The sequence below is a fragment of the Phyllostomus discolor genome, chromosome 5, assembly GCF_004126475.2.
Source record: "Phyllostomus discolor isolate MPI-MPIP mPhyDis1 chromosome 5, mPhyDis1.pri.v3, whole genome shotgun sequence".
In the NCBI taxonomy this organism is placed as follows: Eukaryota; Metazoa; Chordata; class Mammalia; order Chiroptera; family Phyllostomidae; genus Phyllostomus; species Phyllostomus discolor.
In genome coordinates this window covers 166,614,214-166,637,673 of record NC_040907.2, presented here as the reverse complement: position 1 = coordinate 166,637,673, position 23,460 = coordinate 166,614,214, and the positions used below count along the sequence as shown (strand labels likewise).

Below are 23,460 nucleotides of genomic sequence, written 5' to 3'. Positions count from 1 at the left end.
CCGCCTGAAGCCTCGCTTTGCCTAACCCTCAGGAGGGGCAGGGGCAGCGGGCGCCCTGCAGGGCAGTCATCCTACTGAGTGTGTCAGAGAGAAACGAGTGTCCATGGACTTGAACCAAATGCGCAAAACTGATGCAGGACTCAATGAAGAGCTGGAGAAATTTTAGTTTCAGGTATTAGCGAATAAGCTTAGTAATCATTGCAAGTAAAAAGCTATTGTTCCAGGAACTGAAGGTATGACCCACCCTGACTCCAGGAGACCACAAGCAGTTCCACCTTTGTGCCCCAGGAGGACTGCAAGCTGTGGAGAGGGTGTCTGAGACATTGTCCACCCCCACTCCCCCCAGGATGAAGATAAAGACCATCCTCTGGGGCGCAGATGAAAGAATGCTGCAGCTTTTATCTGATGATCTTTCCCCCTGAATTCCAAACCCCTTACCTGCTCCTTTCTTCTCCTTATAAAAAGGGTTGGTTTAAAATGGAATTTAAGACCCTCTGTTAGGGTACAGAACCCATCGTCTTTTCAGATCGCCCGTCATCTGATTAAATCGCTCGTAAAGATTCAACCCCTGTCGCTGCTCACTGGGTCTGGTCGTGACAGGCAGCCCGAACGCCGGCTTTTCCGGTTTCAAAACTACTTCAAAATCACCCACCTCCTTTTCTAAAAAAAAAAGAAAAATGAAAACTTACATTGCACAGAAAAGTAGAAAAAAATGTAACCAACACCCACGTTGCCCCACTTAAATTAATGGCTTGTTGACATCTGTCCTTTTTTATTTGCAAATAGCGAACGTGAACAGTGGCGCTCAAGTCCCGAGCAACTGCGCCCCGCCCAACTGCGCCCCGCCCAACTGCGCCCCGCCCAACTGCGCCCCGCCCACCCCTCGTGGCTCCTCTGTGCCCCCAGCCTGGAGCGAGGCTGCTGCGGGCCCTTCCGCACCGCAGTCACGGCACGCTGTGTGTCCACGAGCAGGATCAGTGCTGTGTGGTGTGTGTGTGTGTGTGTGTGTGTGTGTTTAAAAAACGACCTAAATTGTATTGTTCTATCCATGTCCTGTGTCTTCTCGCTTCTCTCGCCCAGCGTGTTGTTTTGGGGACCTGTGTCGGTGTGTGGACGGAGAGAACCCACGTATTTCACTGGACCTTCTGTGACCCCCCTGGATGGGCAGACCACGTGACAGTGCTCCCCCTGGCGGAGTTCCAGCGTCATTGTCCCCACTCCACGCGCCTGCGCCTGCCTGCTGGAGCGGGCATGCGCTTCCCACCGCACTAGATCCTGCCAAATGGTCACCGCTGTCTCCTTCCCTCCCGGCTCTCCCCTGTGGCTCCCCCCATCTAGTCTCAAGGGGCTTCCTCTGGTCTAGCCCGGGGGCCTGCCACCAGCCTCACCTCCTCTGGAGGTCACCGACCATGCCCACCTTCCTCACATCCACTCTTTTTTTTTTTTAATCCTCATCTGAGGACATATTCACTGATTCTAGGGAGAGGGAGAGAGAGGGAAATAAACATTCATTTGTTGCCTCTCATGCTCGCCACGCAACCCAGGCATACGCCCTGACTGGGAATCGAACCCTCAGCCTTTCAGTTTACCAGAGGAGGCTCTAACCAACTGAGCCACACTGGCCAGAGCTCACACCCACTCTTGCTTTTCCTGCCTCCCTTGAAGGCTTCTCGCCCCCACCCCCCACCCAGGCCCTGCCCAGCCTCTCCAGTCTGTGTTCACCGCAGGACTTCCACGCTCCTGGAGAGGTAGCGTCACATCCGGCCAGCACGGCGGTCTTGAAGCGTTAGCATCCGAACCCCCAGCCTCCAGCCACACCTGGTGTGTTGCACGGACCACACTGAGGTGACCCGCTTGGCGCCCGCAGCGGAGACTGTAGTGGGTTGATGCACTCAGCCTCATTCGCCTTCCTCTGGGCTCCCTCCCTCCGCCGCAGAGGCTGGGAAGCCACGCCCTGCATGTCCCACACCCCCTGCATGTCCCACGCCCCCTGCAGGCATGGCTCCGGAAGTGATTCAGACCCGCCATCGGGTGTGCTTGCTGGACGTGAATCCAGAACTGATGGGTGGGACAGGCACAGCGCCTATTTTTGCTGCGGTGGGCTCCAGAGGTGGGGCTCCAGAGGCCGGCGTCCTGCTCCACGACCATGCAGAGCGGCAGACCTCACTCGGGCCCGCACCAGTTTCCTCCTGCACCGCGGACGGCTCCCTGATCGCAGCAGGAGTGACTTCCGTGCCTCGGGGGCCCAGTCTGGGTTTTGTTTTTTAACTTGAATTTCTTCTCAGTCTAGACGTTATTTATTCCTCCGTCCCTTCCGGTCACTCTGGAAGCACCTAATTCCTGCAGATGAGTTCATTTCTGCTTAAACCAGCTGGTGAAGTTACTGTCACCTACACACGAACCTCTGCTCACAGGGCCCCTGGGGGAAAAGAGGTTGTGACCCCTGGTTTATTTTTTGACTTTCTCGGAGAGCACGTTCTGACTTCAGCCTCATTCACTGATTTATCGAATCAGCCAAAAATATACACTAAACATCTACTAGGCGCTTCTCACTGTGCTGACCCTGAGGGGCACGACAGTGAAGTAAGACGGTACCAGCCAGCACCCCTGTGCCAGCCCTTGCGAGCACCACTCCCCTGTCGTCCACACTGCAAACCACGCACGTGCCGTGGACCCTTCCTTCTCTCCGGACCCTCTTCACACCCGCACGGCCCGCTGAAGGTTCTGGCTCCATCATGAGCTTGAATACATTGTTGGCCCGGCTCCACAGGACCGCAAGGCCCTGTCCTATCCACGCATGCCCCCTGGGCAGACGAAATGACAGATAAGGGGAAGGAGGTTGTTACCCAAAAAGGTCACCTGTGTTCCTGAGGCTTCTAAAGGGCGGCATTAGCATCTGCTTTGGAAAGCCCGCTGGTTCGGGTCTGAGAGAGCTGATAAATGACTTCTTTTTTCCCAAGGCTCAGGCCCTTCCCAGGCCAGCTGTCACGAACAGCTGCTTCCCCGGCAGCCGAGGAGGAGACGCATTTGGGAAGGTTTGAACCAGCCAGACCGTTTCTTGGTGCGTACACGGACACTCTGAGTGCCGGCATCAGCTGTGCTCCGAGAGAGGGATTCGGGGGTGGGGGGCACCGACTCAGAATCTCTTTGACTTTAAAATGATCAGGGCCACTGCGGGGACCTTCGTACTTCCTTATCTTTCTGTTTTTTTAGAGGCAGAAGGGAGCTTATGAATTATTTAAGCCAGACCTCAAGGTGAAGAACACTGCCGGAGACAGAGAGGGACCTTTTATAATGATGAAAAAGCCCAGTTCATCTGAAGACACAACAATCCTAAATGCACATGTGCCCAACAGCCGAGCTTCCAAATGCAGAAATCGGACTTCTCCCTCTGTACTCTCTATACTGCTGTTTTTTCTCGGCACCTTCTGTCCTTTGCCCAGTACTCGAGGTGACCCTGCAAGATGACCTATGGGCTCCTACAACATTGTTATAAGCGACAGAGAGAGGCCTCCTCTCCTTGTTGGATAATGCGGCTCCTTGCTCAGTTACAGACGTCATGCCGGCGGCCATGTCCCCAGACCGCTCGGCCTGCTGGGCCAGCTTGGCCTGCTGCGCCAGTCGTTTCTACCTGTGACTGGATGCTCTGTGTCCGGAGTGGGTGGCAGTGGACCTTGGGGGCCCGGTCGTCTCTGGGTGGCGGCGGCAGCGGCAGCAGCAGCAGCAGCAGCGGGGAGGCTGAGACTCCCCCAACATCATTTATTGAAGAGACTCCCTTTTCCCCGCTGTGTACCCTTGGCATCCTCGTCGGAAATCAGTGACGGTCAGCGCTTGGACTTATTTCTGGGCTCTCCGTTCCGTTCCATCTGTTGTATGGCCAGTGCCACCCTGTTTTGCCAGAGCTTCTCTCTTTTTACAGAGGCGGCCTCAGTTGTATAATAAAGAGATGTGGTTTCCAATCTAAGCCCTGCCCTTTATTAACTGTGTAACCCAGGGCAGGTTACTTTGCCTCTCTGGGCCTCAGTTTCAGTGTCTTCCAAATAGGGGCTAATAATATCGCCGACCTCCCTGGCGAGGTGATTACAAGGAGTGCGTGCAATGAGGTGACACTAGCGCCTGGCACATAGGCACTTAGTGAGCCGTGTCTATGATTGTTATCACACCATCACGTTAAAAGCAGATGTTTCGCCTGTTCAGCTGCAAGGCAGGAAGGGGCCTTGGAGATGCATGGTTAGTCTAAGGGCCCCACTTAACATCATCATCATCATCATCATCATCATCATCATCAGATAGCTAATGCTCGTGGCGTGCTTGCCACCAGCCTTCCCCACACTAGCTGCCTTCTGTGCATCTTATGAGGAAGCAGGTCCCGGAGACGGGCAGTGATTCGGGAGTGGATGTGGCCTCAGCTTCCCGGGCTCCTTGGCTCAGGGTATCTCTCCACAATATGGTAGAGGGTCTCCGAGCTTTGGGGGGCATCAGGAGGCTTTGTTTGACATCTGCAAAGGAAAGCTCCCAGAAGACCTATTCATGAGTCCGGGCAGCACCTCCACCTGGTGGCATGACCACTCCAGCCAGTCGTCGACCTTGAGGAAGGAGCCCATGGAACCTCTGCGTTATAGAGCAGGTTGGCCAGAAGCAACAGTGAGAACCCGGACTTGGGCTTGGTGTCTGAAGTGTGAGGGGCAGAGCCCTGGACCTGTGGGGTCTGAGCCCACTCTGGGTAGAGAGTGTCAGAACTGAGCTAAATCGGAGGGCAGTGCACTGAATTGCGTGGTGTGGGAAAAGCCCACGGACAGCTGGTCACAGATGTGTCATGTGAGTATGGTGGGAGCTGGGTGGCAGCGTCAGGAAGAAGCAGAGGTTGTTTCTTTTTTCTATTCAAAAACAAATTCAAGTAGGGAGCGCAGGTGGGGAAAATTAGAGGAGGACTTTAAATAAAACTTCAAGAGCTAATCTTTCCTGTTTTAATCTCTTTCAGTTTTATCTTTTAAATGTATGAAAATATTTGTTTAAATGACACTGGGTGAGCAACCTTAGTTCTGGGTGCTCTGTACTTAGTTCTAGCTTCTCTGTACTTAGTTCCGGGTGCTCTGTACCTTAGTCCTAGGTGCTCTGTACTTAGTTCTGGGTGTTCTGTACCTTAGTTCTGGGTGCTCTGTACTTACTTCTGAGTGTTCTGTACTTAGTTCTGGGTGCTCTGTACCTTAGTCCTCGGTGCTCTGTACTTAGTTCTGGGTGTTCTGTACTTAGCTCTGGGTGCTCTGTACCTTAGTTCTGGGTGCTCTGTACCTTAGTTCCGGGTGCTCTGTACCTTTGGGCCCTTTGGTGACTCCCTGGGGAGACTTTTGGGTTTCCCTTTTCAGATAGTTGGCACTCGAGTGATGCTTGAGGCCAGGCAGCATCCATACCTGCACACTTTAAAGTCAATTCCAGAATGCTGAGCCTAGAGTTCAAAACAGCCAAGGAGATGGAAATTTGTGGACTCTGAGGAAACTAATTTTGAAGCACAAATTCTACTTGTTTATCTAGGAGATGAATGGACTTTACTTACAGGAAGGCGGGCCGTTTTAACAGGGAGGTAAACACTGGGGAAGGCACTCACCTTCCCTGCTCCTGCCTTACCTCTGAAAGGTGGTTCATCGCCCTGTCTCCATTTCAATGTGAAGAACCTCTGGGAAGAATTCTTATGATCCCCCTTGGGCCCGCTGGCTGCCTCGGACTCAATGGATCTTGGTCACAGGAAGGGTGGTTGTTACTAATAAGGCTGTGCATACCTGTGGAGCTTTTTCAATAGCCAACATGCTGACTTATCTCTAATCTCCTGCCGGCACAGCACGTGCTCACTGGACCTGCAGCCAGTCAAGACCACACAGGGCCCCACCTTCCCCCCAACCTGCCCCCGGGCCAGCTCACAGGGCAGTGTGCTCCATGGCCATTGTCAGCTCACCCCATTGACAACCAAGATACAATAAAAAGATACAATAAAACTAGGTGGTTTTAACGTAATGACTTTCCCCTTTGTCTTCCAAGAAGTATTTCAGGGAATGTTTTGCTTATTTTTTCTCTCATTCCCTGTTGCTGAAGCCAGAGACCTGGGGGAGGGTGAGAGATGGAGGAGTTCCGGAGGGAAGGAGGGGAGAGGGGGAAACATGAACATATTTATAAGAACATTCATAAGACTACAGCCTGAAATGATGTATTCGCTGAGTATCATTAGCCCACTCACAAACATACTCAAGAAAGACCTATGCACAGCGTATTCTTGCATAGAAAGAATTCTGCTTGCTGTAGTCTTCCTTTGAAGAATAATATGGTGATTTGACATATCTTTGCAGGAACCCTTATGTTCAAGATAATGTCATGAATGTATCTCTCGGGCCCCTGGGTCTCTCCTTTCTGTGTTCCTAAGTCTCGACCACGCCGTTGTTCTGTTTCTTTCATCTCGGCGGCCACAGCGCCTTCAGCTCAGCCTTTCATCAGTTTGCATGTCTCCTGGTCACGTACACATTAGTTCGCCCCGAGTCTCTCTTCCAGACGGGCTTCCAGTCTGGCCGAGTCTTCAGTAAACAAGCGAGATCATGAAACAGTCACCGCATTAAACTCACACCCTCCACTACCCACCATCCTCATCGTCATCCCCGTCACTAACATGGTCTAAGTATGTGTCCGTTTTCTTAGTAACGACCCCTGACTGTGAGTGAAGAGTGGGCTTGCAGCCGGATCAAGTCCCTCGTACCTCTTTCCAGAAGACTTGCCACTCACCTGGGGAAAAGATTCTCTCCCCAGACCGGGGACCCTTGAGAACTAGAAGTCGGATTCCACCCTCGTGTTCCAAGCCCATAGTGTTGCGTGGGGAGAAAAGACTGGAGACCTGCCTTTAGTTGAATGTGAGCGTTTGTATTGCTGATGTTTTAAAATGGTCTAGGAGGTGCTGGGCACCTTTACATAGTTTGGCAGTCATTCTAAAAGTTGCCAGAGGTGCTTGCTGCCAGTTTAATATAAATCCTAGCAATAGCCCACGCTGACGGCTTGAGCCTGCGTGTGTGACCTCCACACTCGTGGATTGCCCTACTTATGAAATCACACCCGCCTTCACGAGAGTTCTCCATGGCAAGTTCTGCCACTTAATTAGATTCTTATTTAACCACAGAAAAGGAAAACGTATTATGTTTCCAGACAGTGTTTGCACTTGAACTTGAAAGCGTTTCCCATTATAGTCTTGAATCCGAATGCGCTCTCCACCTGCTTATTTCATTTTGACTTCTGTTGCTGAAGGCAGAATTAGCCTTTAAATACCGATTTAATTTCTGTCATAATTATATCTCTCTTCACCCTGGAGGCTTAAATTCGTGCCTGTGTGCTAAGAAGTGACAAAACGTCAAGAAATAAAAAAAAATACATCTCTTTAGTGTTTTAGAAAGAGTCCCAGGGCAGCTGGAGGAAGCGTGCATGGAATGGGTTAGACGGAGGGGCTCATCATTTCTGCAGGCAGGCGGCTGCCCCAGGGACTGAGCTGCGTAAGCTGCTGGGTCTGGTTTCCGGCAGGTGGGCTGGGCTCTTCGGGGAGGCTGGGGGGAACCCGGGAAATGGAGCTCCAGTCTCTGCCCCTCTAGCCCTGGCGCCTCCACCTGTAAAGTGTGGGTGGTCGCAGCTAACGTCTACTGAGCGCTCGCTCTGCACCAGGTGCTGTTCTCAGTGCTTCCGTCATGCGTTTTTAGAAAGGAGGTCGGAAAATTACTTTTTAGAGATGGGAAGACAGAGGCCATGGCCCACAGCCACATGTCACGTTGGTGGTGGAGACCAGGTTTGTGCCCAGCAGTCTGGCCCCATAGTCCACACTGTTAACCCCAAGCTGTATGTGCAGCAGGAGAGCAGCTGCCCTCCTCATTAGAGGGCGGAATTACACGAGTGACTGTATTTGTGCTGGGGGAGCTGCTTTGGAAGCTCAGGAGCTCCTCGGTGTTCTTAGGAGCACCCCATGCCCTGATGTCCAGTGCACTCATGAGGAGGAGTGCACTCATGAGGAGGCTGATGGGCCAGCGTGTGCATCCGGGCTCTGCCCTTTCAGCCATAGGGTCTTTGGGAAATCACCCAATCCCTCTGGGCCTCGGCTCCCAAGTCTGTACAATGGGCATAACAGCGCCAGCTGCTTCTGAAGTCCCCTGTGAGGTGGGAGCAAGGCAAGGGACCTTGGGGGCACCAAGAAAAGCCGGAAAAGGGCTGACACGGTCGCTGACATTTACTGAGGGCTGACCACGTGCAGGGATCTCATGTAGACTCGCAGCAGGGGCTGTTAGGAACCTGATTTTACGGAGGCAGCCACAGGCTCAGAGCCAGGAAGGGTTAGGATGTTTGTGTCCATGTCCTTAGCTCCGGCATGCTGTCCCCGCCACAGACCCTCACAGGCAGTGGTTTTGAAAAGTCTCCAGCCCCCTCCCACGAAGCCACCTCTGGGTGCACACTCAGTCCCCTTGAACTTGTGTTTCGACTGCTACGAGCTTATTCCCAAGTGCAACACGTCTCCTTAGTCGTCATTCTCCCAGGCCCGCCTCTTGTCATCTGCAAGACTCGAGCTTGCAGAGCAGTCATGTTTGAGCTGGGAGTGTGTGTGTGTGTGTGTGTGTGTGTGTGAGGCAGGGTAGTGACAGTGGGACCCTTTCCCATCCTCCTGCTTCCCCTGTTCCTGCCCCTGCTTCTGGCGAAGAACTCCGCCCGGGCGTGGAGGGTTGGAGTGTGTGATTTGGACGACTGGGCTCAGGGAGGGCTGTGCAGATGTCCGACCTCGCTGGGGCGCAGGAGTAAGTAACCAGGGTGGGCCAAAGGCCTTGGCGTCAGAAAACGCCGTTACCTGCTCAGAGCTAATTCAGGGGATGTGCGGCGTTGACACTGCTAGACTGCATGCAACCCAAGACTGCTGGGATGGCTGGGAGGGAGCGGGCTGGGCGTGGAGGCAGCACCTTCCCCGCCCCCCAGTCCAGGCCCTTTCCTGCTCCCCGGGCCTGGCCTGCTCTCAGTGTCTCAGGGAGGCCCCCGCCCACCTGCTCTCTGTCCCAGGTCTCACCCCTGCCCCGTGCTGCCTGCTTCCGCTCACAGACCTTTTGAGTCAAAAGGTAGAAATGACCAGACATTGTACAAATCAATTTTTCTCCTGCAAAATCAATGCCCTGCTTCCAAAGAATCAAAGGGAAAAAGCAAAAGGCTGAATTTATAAAGCAGACACGATCCTGCTTCCCCTGTCTCCAGGGAAAACTTTTTTCTCCTCTCATCCTCGCTGGCTGGGACCCTCATCACGCCTCCTGGGTGTACTCTTGGTGGTTCTGCAAGCTGTCGAGTCTCCTTCATCCGGAGGGAGTTTAACCAGAACCTACAGAATGCTGTGGGGAACAGGAGGAGGATGAATCACCATCCTTCGCTGGTCTCATGGGCGGCAATTAGCCAAACAAGTATGACCCGGGCAAGGAGGAAGCACTGAAGGCGCGTGAGAGCTGGACCCCAGGGTAGCAGAGGCCGCAGGCACTGGAGGCATTAGGAAGAGGGGGGCCAGCATGGCCCCCTTTTTCTTGGTTTTGTAAAGTAAACAGGATTGTAAAGAATAAACGTGATTGAGGCTGCCTTTCCTCGCTGGGGTGGACATGCCCCAGGCTAAAGCTTCCTCTGGGCATGAGCAGACTGTGATGAAAACCAGAGGGAGTCTGTTACTCTCGGTCCTCAGAGCCACAAGCACCCCCCCACCCCCACCGCCCCAGAAGGAGAAGCAGGATGTGAGTTCCAAGCTGGAGCCATGGCCTCGCTGGGCTACTGACTAGTGAGTGGTCTTGGCCCATCATTCAGCCTGGCCTCGGCCTCCTCATCTGTAAAAATCCCTTTTGCCTTCAAGTTCCGTGCTTGGCCATCTCCCCGGACGCCCCAGGAAGTGCATGCCTGTCTGGGTGGACCCCGCAGCAGCCGACCCGGGGTAACACCATGCCCAGAGTGAGACGCCCTTCTCCCAAAACCAAGAGGACCAGGGCTGCTTGGGCGCTAGGGGTCCAACCGGAAATGACCGCGGCCCCGGGGACAGCGTCTGCTCCTGCCCCGTGCCCAGCGGGGTGCCAGACTCAGCGTTTGGGTTTTTTGTTTGTTTGTTTTGTTCATATTGGTGTCTCAGTGTAACTTTAATTTGCGTCTCTTTTTAAAATCTCTGTAGAGAGTGTACAGGTGGATGGATGTAAAGGAAATGTGTAAATAATAGACTATTTTTTTTTTAATTCTGAAAGATGTTCCTGTTTTCTCTGTGGATAAACCATGGTAGTTTTTGACCACAGGAAAAGTCAAGTCTTCATTGATCTGAATATTTTCTTAGTTGGGCACAGACTCCGCACTTTCTGAATTCAGTCCTGAACCCTCCCCCAACGTCAGACGCCGGGTGCCCTGGTGAAAGACTGGGGTTTACCAGAGGTTTGGCAGGAGGCGTGGAAGAGGTCACTTTGCACAACAGTGAGCCGTGTGCGCCCAAAGCCCCCTCTGCGGCCGGGCCGCGTGAATGCAGAGGGCGGGAGACTCGCCCCTGTCTTCACGTTGCTTCTCTCCCTTCTTTTATCTTCGCCCGTAGCCTGGATTCGCGAGTGGCACCCACTCTGGTACTAAGAAGGAGGGATGCCACCTCTCTCGGTCGTCCTTCCCACGTTGATCTGAAATGCCGCCGTCCTCGTGGGCTTTCCTGTCTGCTCTGGAGCGCAAAGCAGCGGGCGGGAGCAGTGAGCTGCAGGCAGATGTTGCAGCATGGACAGACGCTCAAAGCGTGGCATTGAATGAAGATGATTACCGAGAACCAGGCGTATGGCACAGTAACATTTAGGAAAACTGAGCCTTCCTCCGAGCCACGCTTCTGTGTTTCAGCGATATACGTGTTTTCCTCAAGGACGGGTATTAAATTATTGGATTGAGAGCCTGAAGTGGGACATAAGGGAGAAAAAGCCCAAACATTTACAGAAGAGGGGGGCCTTGCTCAGATAGCAGATGCTGGTTGTCTCGGACTGGGGAGTAGGTTCAGTTCCCACCCGGAGTTCACTCACACACACACTCACACACACACTCACTCACACACCCCTACCTGTGCAGTGCAGAGCTGGGATAAGGGGTGATTTGGGTGGATGGAGGTCTGGGCCCTGGTGCGGGGTGACACGCTTCTGTTGGAAAGACCCAGATTAGACTGGGGTACCAGGGGGTGTCCAACCCACAGCCCACGGGCCACATATGGCCTAGGATGGCTATGAATTCGGCACAACACAAAATCGTAAATTTACTAAAAACCTTTATTTTGTTCATCAGTTTTCATTAGTGTTTGTGTATGTAACGCGTGGTCCAAGGCAGTTCTTCTTCTTCCAGCGTGGCCCAGAGACGCCAAAAGGTTGGACACCTGTGTGTGAGTCTAAACGGCTTCAGGTCTTTTCAGGGCCTGGTTTTGGCTGGAGTTTCGTGGAGGCGTTTTCTCAAGGGCTGCTGCCGTGTCTGCTGCTGTGCGGACCGGGGGCCGTGATTCGGAGCGCCCGGCGGAAGGCCCGGTGGAGAGGCTGCCGAGGCAGCGCTTCCCAGACCAGAGGGTGTGACCAGACCCCTGGGATCTCGCTCAGGGGCCCGCTCTGATCCAGACAGAAGGTCTGGGGCGGAGCGTGAGGCTCTAGTTTCTAACAGACCCCCAGGCGGGGCTGATGCTGCCAGCCCGGGGACTCGGCCTGGAGTAGCAAACCCCTCAAATATTTAACTCCACTTCCGATAGGCCAGTAAACAGAGTTGAAAAAGTAAAATGAAGAAATGAAAGATGGTCTTAAGGCTCAGATTGTCAACTGCTTAAACATTTCATTTGCCACCAGACATTTCTTAGGGAAATACATGATGGCCTTCTGTCTTGTGTCTTTTGTTCTTTTCTTTTTTTTTAAGATTTTATTTATTCATTTTTAGAGAGGGAAGGGAGGGAGAAAGAGAGAGAGAGAGAGAGAAACATCAATGTGTGGTTGCTGAGGGTCATGGCCTGCAACCCAGGCATGTACCCTGACTGGGAATCGAACCTGAGACACTTTGGTTTACAGCCCGAGCTCCATCCACTGAGCTACGCCAGCCAGGGCTCCCCTCCCCTCCCCTCCCCTCCCTTCCTCTTCTCTTTCCTTTCCTTTAATGAAAATACTTGCATAAGAAATACCTCAGGAAGCTCTCTAGCTATGTTTAATTTTGTGAGTTTGATGCAAATAAAAAAGAAACCCCACTGAATCCTTTAATTATGTTTTTGAAATCTGTGATATGAAAAGAAAGTAGCTGGGGGAACAGTAAACGAACTATTCCAATTTTTTAAAAAAATCTTGCACGCAAAGGCTCATCGAACCAGCAGCCTTCACGTGGCCGGAAAATGCCTGAAGGGTGAGAATGAGAGGTGGTTTGGATTGGATCTGGTGAATCACAGGAATCGAACAAAACTCGACTCCCTGAACTCCGAAGCCTGCCAACAATGACACGGACGGGCGGCCTTTCTTCGCCGTGTTTCAAGCCTGAGAGCTGGACCCTTGCGGAGCACAGGGGTTCTAACTCCCTTCTCTCGGGGGCACTTCCCTCAGCGGAGGGCGAGTCCAAGGGCCTCGGGGTGTTTCCTGTGTTTGTCATGGGGCCAGGCCCTCGGAGGGAAACACTCCAGGGAGGCGGTGAGGCACGTCCAGGAGCGTCGGATAGAAGGGGGATGACTTTTATTACGGAGGTAAGTGGGGGCACCCAGGCGTGTGGAGAGATGATGTCATCCAGGTGTGTGCGCACAACTAATGTCTTCCAGGTGTGCAGAGCGGACTCGGGATCACAGTCTCACACTCTCAGGGGCGTCCACCTGAGGCCCGTGGGCTGCATGCGGTTCAGAATGGCTGTGAATGTGGCCCAACACAAAATTGCCAATGTACTTAAAACATTATGAGATTTTTTTTAAAAGATTTTATTTATTTATTTTTAGAGAGGGAAGGGAGAGAGAGAGAGAGAGAGAGAGAGAGAGAGAAACATCAATGTGTGGTTGCTGGGGGTTATGGCCTGCAACCCAGGCATGTACCCTGGCTGGGGATTGAACCTGGGACACTTTGGTTCCCAGCCCGAGCTCCATCCACTGAGCTACGCCAGCCAGGGCTGAGATTTTTTTTTTGTGATTACACATCACAGTGTATTTAATGTGTGGTCCAAGACAACTCTTCTTCTTCTGGTGTGGCCCAGAGACGCCAGAAGGTTGGGCAGCCTGCAAGTCAGAGCTTGTGGAGACCTTCGGGATTGTGTAGCTGGCCTCCCCCACCCTGCTTTACGGATGAGGACACAGAGGTCCTGAGTGGGATGGGGCTTGCTTGCTCCCGTGACGGGGGCAGTGGCTGTCGGTGTGGGGATTTGCACTAGGTGTCCCCGAGACCTCTCAGGCTGTCCTCTCGTCCTCCTCCCACTCGCTCGGACGAGACCCTGGCTGGTGAGGGTCCCAGCTAGAGACTCCACCTGACCCAGGGTGTCAGTGACTTAGCTTTTGGCTGTAGACATTTTAATAGCCACAGAATTATGAGGTTAAGTGACGTCACCGATGGGCTCCTAATTTTAAAAACATTAAAATAGAAGCCCCTCCCCAGGTGGACGGCAGTGTCTTTGGCGGATGCACACACTTTATATAGGTCCTTCCGGGTGAGCCAGTGGCCCCTGTTCCCCACCTCAGAAGAACTCATCCTCCCCAGCAGCCGCCACAAGGCCCTGGTTGGCAGTGAGCTCCGTAAGGACAGTGGCCGTTCGCTGTGCCCGTGGGCCTTTTGGACACGTGTGCTCACTGGGAGGAAGGGACACATGCAGGGAAGACCAAGTCGGGGGACATGGCGGTCATTCCCAACATCCATGTGGAGTGCTGCTTGGTTCAAGAGCCGTGTCCCCTGCCACACTCACCGGACCATTGCGAGCACTCACGCCACGGGTGATGGGCTCTCACAATTCATTCAGCCAAGGGGGTCGCCTGCAGCGTGAACTGGGCCATATCTTGTGACTTGGAAGTTTCTCTTTGCTGGGGGACTCCGAGATATGCTCCCCAAGGAGGCATACGGAAACATGTTTATTTTTTCTAAGTTTGAATCCTGAGTTTTTACCAAATGAATGACTATGGAGCAGTACGAGAATGTTTGGGTCAGCCGGAAATCATCACCACTGATAATACATGCGCTTCACTCTTACGCCACATCTCAGAATAGCATTTGACATCTCTTTCTCCAGATTTATTGATATATATATATATAATTGACATATTGTACAAGTGCAAGGTACACAACGTGTTGATGTGATACACTTGTTTGTATATTATGACATGATTCCCACCACAGCGCCAGCTAACGCCTCCATCATATCACGTGACTACCATTTCTTGTGTGTGTGGAGAGAACATTTCAGATCCACACTCGTAGCAACTTTCAAGTATATAACTCGCTGTTATTAACTGTAACCACTGTGCCGCCCATTAGGTCCCTAGAATTTTTCATCTTTGTAGCTGGAAGTTCGCCCTCTTCCACCAACACCCGGAGCACCTTCGTTGTGGTAAGGTCTATAGTAGTGAAACCTTGCTTCCCGGACTTAATTCACTCCGGGAAGCTGTTCTGGAAGTGATTTGTTTGAAAACTGAGTCTCCTTTGTTTGCCACCTGCCCGAGGGACACGTGACGGATCGCACAGGCGTCAGCAGGAAAGGGCTGTGGGTAGGGAATCGAGGCCCAGAGTTCTCTTAGACACCGAGACATTTTTCCTGTGATCACCTCGGTCGAGAACCAAATTGTTCGAGACCCAAGACCTTCGAGAACCGAGGTTGGGCTGTAGCTCTTTCCTGTGGCTTCAGACATTCGTGTGTAAACGCCCAGGGAAAAGGCACATGCAGCCTCTGAGGGAGGGACGGGGACTGAGGGTGGAGGTCAAAGGCGACCTTAGGCTTACCTGTTTCACGTCTGCAAAACGTGAGAATGTGTTCACGTGCCATTGTCGTCATGAAAAACAACTTGAAACAGATGGGATATGGCGAAAGCACCGAGCTCCTGCAGGACAGTTTTCTTCTCGTATTTAAGGAGAGAGGGGGGCCGACATCCAGTGTCAGCTCCTCCGGCGGGAGGCCAGCCTGGGTGTGGCGGCCGCTGAGAGCACGCAGGCCAGCGTCCCAGCTGCGGCGGGGAAGGGGGCAGCCAGGGCTGCAGAGAGCACCCACCTCGTGGCAGCCTGCAAGACGCGGGGCTCACCCTGGGGTCTGCCTCGGAAGGACCCGCCCTGCTGGTGACGTTTTCACTCTCCCAGGTCTCACGCTCCGCGATTCTGATTTGCTAGGTCTGCCCTGTGGTCCACCGATCTGCATTTTTTTTTAATAAGCCCCAGGGCTGATGCTGGCGGAGGTGGTCTTTGAGCCACAGTGCAGGGAGGATGCATTCCTTGTTGTTTGCCCTTTGCAGAGATGGCACCTCATGGCGTCCTCCAAGATGAAAGCTAGGCTGTTTCCCTGGTGACAGACACCCGCTTGCTGAGAGAACACACCTGCCTAGACGTTCAAACCACCCCTGAATGTTGTGTGTGTGCACACGCACGTGTAAATCACTGGGAAAAACAACACCTTAAGGGCCATTCCAGCCTTGCATTTTGTTAAAAAAGAAGCAGGAAATGGCCCTGTCTCATGAGATAGCAACACCGGAGTGAGCGCAGGTGGGTCTAGGTAGTAATTCAGAGGTGGCAGAAGGAGATGCGGTTTGGGTTCATCTCTGTGTTTTGTCAGGAGGCACACGTCATGGAAACCCAAATGAGAGGCTTTGGCAAGGTCAAGGGTCCTCTCTCAGTGTGACTGTAAAGAGCTCTCCACCACTGAATGCCATGATGCAAATGCGAGACGATTTTCCATCCATAAAAGCCATTTCTGCTTGATAACGGAGCAGGATTGGGATCAAAAATAGAAAAGCAAATTGCCTGCCTTAGGAAGAGAACGTAATAGAAATGGCCTTCCAGTACTCATTTTTGGTCTTTATATGTGTGCATGTATTTGTATATATTTTCTGCTTCTAATGTACTACACTGAGCTAGGCCATCCATGCTGTTAATGCCTTGTATTGGTAAGAGTCCAGTCGAAAGTTAAAAAATAGAATGGGCAGAGATCTTGAATTGGGTAGAGTGGTCAAGTCTTGTGTCCCTTAATACTAACACTAATACTAATAATTAGTATTAGTATTAGTATTATTTTGTATAGAATGTCACCAGAGAAGGTGACCTGGCTGGGTCCTGGATCTTCAGATATGAAGTGATTTCCAGGGATGTATGTATTGAGGCTGCCTGTGGCAAGAGACCCTCGATAAGGCCAAGGTCAGGGGTCTAAAGCTGCCCTGGAATATTGGGGTGAGGGGGCAGCAACTCAGCCAGCCTGGGTCTCCCCTCAGCCCTGGGTAATCCCATCAAAATTAGGCCGCACTGTCAGCATTGCTCATGGACCACTTGGGATGTTACTAAAGACATGCATTTCTAAATTAAATTAAACCATCAGAAAGGAGGAGAAAGGATTGCGCCACATAAGAATCTTGCCTCGTTACTCTGCCCCGGGGCCTGACGGGTCACTTTAAACCCATCACAGGCCCGAAGTACAGCAGAACAGCACTGGGGGAGAGAGGGGCATGGATTCCTGGCACAGCGCTTCAGCCTACGGAACATTTGGATGATTAGAAAGACATAAGGAGCACTCAGTTTCTGTTCAGTTTCTGCCACCTGAACATTCACAGAGATTCATAATGGCTCTAAATTGTTGTGTATGTTTTACATAAACACAGGAAGGGAGGCACATGGGAACACCCGTGCAATGTTGCTGTGGTTGAGTAAAAAAATGTTGTGAACCCTTTAAAGACTCTAGTGAATGACAATAAATCTGTTCTATGAGGGTAAACACAATTCTAACTTATTAAGGCAATCAGTACCTTTCCCAGGGGTCATCCATGCCCCCCTTTCCTAGCAGGTGATGGTAGTAGCATTTATCATGGTCACACATCACCGTGATTTTTGTAGGTTTCCCTCTCCCCCACGAGAGAGCAAATTTCCAGACAATAATGTTTGGTTCTTGTGGGCGATGGTCCTTGATTCTTTTCACAATATCTTACCCTGGCTTTTGCATGCCTGGTAACCAACAACGAAATGAAGGAAAGCATTGAGACTGAAAAACAGCAAATTCTCTTCGCCACAAAGATGATCTTGTGGATGAACATTCGCGGGGAAGGCTTGGGAACTGCACCCAGAAACTTTCTTGACAAGAGGCGGGGACATAAGGCAGAACAAAGATTGTCCCGAAGTGGACACGACGGCCATGTGCCGGCCACGTGCTGTTCCTTCACACATATGGGACCTTCTGAGCATCCTCTGGAGGTGGGAGTTTTTATGAACTTCTTAGGTTTTCTATGACTAGGCTTCTCTGATATCAGGCATTTGCCAAACACTCACATTTAGTGGTGGTGGAGCTGTCGCACCAGACTTAATTGGGCTTTGGGAGCAGCGATCTCCTTTGTCTGGCGATCAGCTCCAGCTTAGGTTAGGGTTTTTTCTTAAACATCACCTTTTCCCATGTGCCCGGTGGGGCTCTTGCAGGAGGCAATGGGAGGACAGTCAGGGGAACGCAGAGTTCTCACAACAATCCTGGGCTCGGATACCTGAAGCGAGCTGACCTTCTCTTCAGGTGGATTGCTTTGTGAACTTTAGGAATGCTGGATGGGTCAAATCCCTGGTTCTCAACTGGGGGATGATTTTGGCTCCTACCCCCACCCCTAGGGGATACTTGGCAACTTTTAGAAGCAGTTTTGGTAGCCACACCTCGGTTTGGGACCGGCATCTAGAGGGTGGGGGCCAGGGATGCTGCGAAACATCCTACAACACACGCAACAGCCCCACGTGACGCGGAACTACCCTGCCACGAATGTCTCTGCTGCCGAGGGTGAGAAACCCTGGTGTGGGGTGTGGCTGTATTTCTCGTAGCGTTGGAAGCTAATTTTGGGGTGGTTTTAGCTAAATTGATTGTGACTCAGGGGGTGTGGGTTTAGCATAGGTACAGTTGCATACGATTGATTGCTTTTGTTCCAGCGCTGACTTTTCCTCCCGTACGAGTGAATCACTGGAATTGGGAGCGTGGACTAATGTTACTTCTTTCTGGCCTAACAGAGACCCCTGCATCCAGGAGACAAAGTACAAGGGCTTACCAGGGAGAAGCTCCACCCCCTGGAAAAAGGAATTGAGATGTGGGGGGTGGGGGGGGGGGATGAGACAGTTTCAAAGAGTGTTGCGCAAGATGCGTCTGAACCGGCAGGACATTTTTAGGAGTTTCTTTGAGCCAAGCTGACGACAATTGCTGGGATGCTGAATCTCACTGGACTGAGAAAATGCTCCAGATAGTGGCAGTTTTGCAGCTTATTTTATGCAGTAGAATCAAAGGGAAGACACAAGAGGGTTACATGAAATCTACTGGTAGGTTAGTGAGGGAGGAGAAAGCAAAGCAGGGAAATCTCTGGGACTGGATAAAGAGTAAAATGGAGACACGCTTCTTTTACACTGGAGGGGGCAGGGCAGGTAGGAATGAATGTTTACAGCACATGGAGAGGGTATTCAGGGAACAAGACAGCAATGAGGGGCCCTGTGGTCAGGGGCTCTGGTGTGGTGGGTAGGCCCTGAGGGGTCTGCAAAAAGAGATTGCTTTGATATTCTAAAGGTATGTTATCTTAGATGTAAAACGGCAATAGAAGGGCTTATTTAAGGCACAGCCTGACCTTTGTCAAGGAAGCTACAGGCCTAGGATGGGACTGCTCACACTAACCTGCTTTTTGTTAGGAATTTTCGTGTTCAGACCAGCCTGTGTTATTGTTACTTTGGTCTCTGAGTGTGCAAGACCCAGCGTGCAGGCCTCCCCTGAGCTGGTCGGGTTTAGTGTGTGGCCCCTGTTTTCCTCCCCAGGAGGGAGGTTCCAAAGCTTCCTTCACTACCCCACCCCCACCTCGGTCCAGGTTAATTTGCGTTTCAATGGTAACTTCGTACAACTGAAGATTTTATTCAACTTTTAAGCTTCTCCAATGCTCGTTACTTGTGTTGCCCTCGTGGAAATCCTGCAGTTGCTAATAGGCTGTATGTGTATGTTTTTACTCTGAAGTGAAGAGGCCTGGGGGTGCTCAGGTGAGGAGGGAAAGGGGAGGGTCCCAGTGGAGGAAGTTACATTCTGTGCTGGAAGGGACAGGCAGAGAAGGGACTGGGCCTGGTGGCTGAGAAAGAGGGCGGAAGAGGGTGAGTAGGGGAGCCGTGGGGCCGGGAGGCTTAACAGCGGGAGCACAAGTCACCTTCCACCCCCCAAGAGACCCGGGCTCATGGCCTCCATTCCACCCTGCTCTTCTCGGAGACGGCAGTCCCAGCTCAGGAAGCAGGGGACAAGGCCGCCCTTTGAGCCAGGCTGGTCCCTTTTCCGAGTGCAGCTGACCCAGCAAGGGGTCGAACTCCCCTCCCAGGCACACGCAAGCCCGGCGGGAGCTGTCCGTGGTGCTGAGCCCTTTCTTTGGCTTGGCCGGAGCCGCAGCCCAGGCCAAGGGCTCAGTGTGTCCCGGGGAGGGCGAGGGCGCGAAAGCTCCGGGCACTACGTTTTACCTCTCTGCCGGAACCTCCTGTGTTCCTCTCTTAACCCCGGCCTAAACTCTACGCAGCATCCCGAGCTGAAGGACGGGTCCCTCCTCTCTCTCCCACATACCGTGGTGCATCTCAGACCCCCACCCCACTTCCTCCCTCGCTCCTTCCTTGGCGAAACGGCACCGGGTCATCCCGGCGCTTCTCGTCCCCACTGTCCCCTCGTCCACCCCACCCTTCTCCCCCAGGCGGGACGCTCCTAGGGCGCAGCAAGCCCCTGCAGTAGGGGTTCTCTGTCGCCCAGGGCTGTCGGCCCCCGCCTTCCTCTTCTGCTTCCCTTCTCCTCGCACGCGCCCTCCTCTCTGGCTGTCTAAGCACCGCCCTTATTTTTCCATACAAGGGAGCGACGGAGTGGGGGCGGGGCAGGGAGGAGGCGCTCCCAGTCCCCCTCAAAAGCTGCGAGCCCACTGGCAACTCCTGAATCTGTTCAGCTCCAGCGGAGAAACGCCAAGCCTGCACCGCAGGTGTGGGCGGGGACCTCCAGGGGCCAGCGGGGAATCTACCCCTCCCTCCCTGAAGCACCTTCCCCCCGCAAAGCCACACTTAGCAGGTAGGGCAGTGCTCCTGGGTCTAGCTTGCTCGGACTGCGAGGGCTCTAAATGGACTACAAGGCGTTTAAATAACCGGCGCACGTGCAACCTGTGCATAGATTTATTTTTGCAGAGGTGGGGTGATGGCACTTTTCCTTGCTGTTATGTATTTTGGCCAAAGGGAGTGTTTGGGTAGTGGGGGAGGGTGGAGGAGGGGGCAGAGAGAGAATGGGAAGTGACGGGCTTTGATTCTCTTTGGATATAGGTGGCCATGGCCTCACGGCCGACCCGGGATCCCCCAGTCCCCGACTTATTTTCCGGACTGCCACCGGTGGCCTCAACTCCGGCCAACCAGAGCGCAGAGGCCTCGGTGGGCAACGGGTCGGTGGCTGGCCCCGGCCCTCAGGCTGTCACGCCATTCCAGAGTCTGCAGCTGGTGCACCAGCTGAAGGGGCTGATCGTGCTGCTCTACAGCATCGTGGTGGTCGTGGGGCTGGTGGGCAACTGCCTGCTGGTGCTGGTGATCGCGCGGGTGCGCCGGCTGCACAACGTGACCAACTTCCTCATCGGCAACCTGGCCTTGTCCGACGTGCTCATGTGCACCGCCTGCGTGCCGCTCACGCTGGCCTACGCCTTCGAGCCACGCGGCTGGGTGTTCGGCGGTGGCCTGTGCCGCCTGGTCTTCTTCCTGCAGCCCGTCACCGTGTACGTGTCGGTGTTCACGCTCACCACCATCGCGGTGGACCGCTACGTCGTGCTGGTGCACCCGCTGCGCCGCCGCATCTCGCTGCGCTTCAGCGCCTACGCAGTGCTGGCCATCTGGGCGCTGTCCGCGGTGCTGGCGCTGCCCGCGGCCTTGCACACCTACCACGTAGAGCTCAAGCAGCACCGCGTGCGCCTCTGCGAGGAGTTCTGGGGGTCCCAGGAGCGCCAGCGCCAACTTTACGCTTGGGGGCTTTTGTTCGGCACCTACCTGCTTCCCCTGCTGGTCATCCTCCTGTCCTACGTCCGAGTATCGGTGAAGCTCCGCAACCGCGTGGTGCCGGGCAGCGTGACCCAGAACCAGGCCAACTGGGACCGTGCGCGGCGCCGGCGCACCTTCTGCCTCCTGGTGGTGGTTGTGGTCGTGTTCGCCATCTGCTGGTTGCCGCTGCACGTCTTCAACCTGCTGCGGGACCTCGACCCCCGCGCCATCGACCCCTACGCCTTCGGGTTAGTGCAGCTGCTCTGCCACTGGCTCGCCATGAGCTCGGCTTGCTACAACCCCTTCATCTACGCCTGGCTGCACGACAGCTTCCGCGAGGAGCTGCGCAAGCTGTTGCTCGCCTGGCCCCGCAAGATCGCGCCGCAGGGCCAGAACTTGACAGTCAGCGTGGTCATCTGATGCCCCGCCGCACGAGGCCTGGGCTGGGGAGCTCCACGTCCCCTGGGTGCCCACCGAGGCTGGCCTGGAGAGCTTGTTCCCAGCGCCAGGGCTAAGCCAGTACAGACAAGACTTCCAGCTCAGCCCGCTTGTCCAGTGGCCTTGCTTTGTCCTTGAATCTGTGTAAATGTTAACTGAGCTTTGTCGCAAGTGCAAGTGCTTTGCTTGGAGAAGGCAGGGGAGAGGAAAATGGATCTATAATTTTCTCGTTATGTTTTGAAGGCCAGTCAAAGCTCTTTCTCCCGTATTTCAGCACCGTAGCTGCCTTCCTTGCTTTCCCTTGTGTTTGCTAAATGGTGAGACGAAAAGGAACAACGGAGGTAGGATTTAAAGGAGCTGCGTCGGAGTTGGTAACACTTTTCAGGTTGCCTTTTAAAAAGGGTGTAACCGGGTTATAATACCTGCTATTGCTTCGTTAATTTGAACACATTTATTTCTAGAGTTCCAGGGAAATAGGCATTACCAATCTACGTCTAGGGGGTTAGCATTTCCTGAATAAGACCTTTCTACATCCAAGGGGCTTTAATTTTAAATCCACTTGCTTTTATAGTAAAAACACTTACAGACTACCTTTCAAAAGGTCTTGCTACCACTTCCCCCCTCCTTATGCCCCACTTTTATTTGAAAATGTTTAGGTGAATTAGCCAACAAAGAGACAGGCATAGAAATAAAGAGGACAATGTACCAGTTGTGTGAGGGGACATGCAGCTGTGCGTAGGACAGACACCCCATATGTGTGTGTGTTGGTGTATATGCACCCAGTGTTTGCCACAGACGTGGCTCTCAAATATTTGCTGTTCTGAGTGCTCGGTGTAAACCGTGTGCCACGGCACTCGCTTGCCTTCTCCAGTTGCTCAGCTGCAGCAGACCCAGAGCTGTCTTCCAACTGCTCAGCATCCACTCTGTAGTGGCGCTACCTGGAACGTGATCAACCCAGAATGCAAGGACTGGGAGACATGAGCTGTCAGTCGCAGGGGGCACAGGTCTGTGAATGAGAACAAGTGCCCTGGGGCGGGGGTTTCCACACTGGTGTGGGAGCAGTGACCGGGCAGCGAGGGCAGGTGTCGTAGGAAATGACACGTGGCACCCCGCCCTCAGATCAGCGCCCGTGGCATGCAGGGCGTGAGCTAGCACATGTGGCCGCTCCGTTACCATCTGCAAGATTTCAGCAAGGCCGCAGCTCACCGAACAGCAGAGTCCAAGTTTCCCCAGCTCTCCCTTCTCTCACTCCCAGAAATAAGCTCCTTCACTCGTTAAGGTGTGCCCTGAAGTGAAGCAAAAGAGGCGGTGATTTGGGGAGGGGGAGGGCCGAATCCTATTACTCCAATGTCAACAATCCCGATGGAAGGGTGAGTGTTTGTGGTTGGGCTCGTTATCTGTATGAGACTTCAGTAGTTATACGTCTGCAGTTTCTGAGGAACGGGAAAAGCCTGGCTTGGGAGAAAGGAAAAGGCAGGTTAACTTGGGACAGGCAGTTACCTTTGGCAGTGGCAATGAAACTAACTACCAGCTTCCTCTGTGGATGTGGAGAACAGACCGTGTGCTCTGATAATGCAGCCCGCCCACAACACGGTGTGACTGCCCTGCCCCTGGGGAATGCATCTCCCAGGCACCCCAGGGACCAGCTCCTGCATTCCCAGCAGCTCCTCACTCGGGAGGCCCAAGGCCACACAGGCCCTGCCTCCTGGGAGCATTCTTTGCAGGGGTCTGTGTGGGGAGTGGAGGCCACGGAGGAAAGGATGGGATTGGTTGGGGCTTCGTTGTGCTCTCATTGTTGCAAGGTTGAGTTCATGGGTTCCCAGCCCTGGTGGCTCCCAGAACCACTGGGGGA

The 23,460-nt window shown here is 53.3% G+C and overlaps 1 protein-coding gene across 1 annotated transcript; it reads left to right on the top strand.

The window, feature by feature from the left end:
* Positions 1-20,091: 20,091 nt before the first annotated feature.
* Positions 20,092-23,203, top strand: PRLHR (prolactin releasing hormone receptor). The gene is made up of 2 exons (XM_036027375.1): positions 20,092-20,226; positions 20,472-23,203. The coding sequence occupies exon 2, from the start codon at positions 20,478-20,480 to the stop codon at positions 21,588-21,590; it is 1,113 nt and encodes a 370-aa protein (XP_035883268.1). The 5' UTR covers positions 20,092-20,226; positions 20,472-20,477; the 3' UTR covers positions 21,591-23,203.
* The last annotated feature ends 257 nt before the right edge of the window (positions 23,204-23,460 follow it).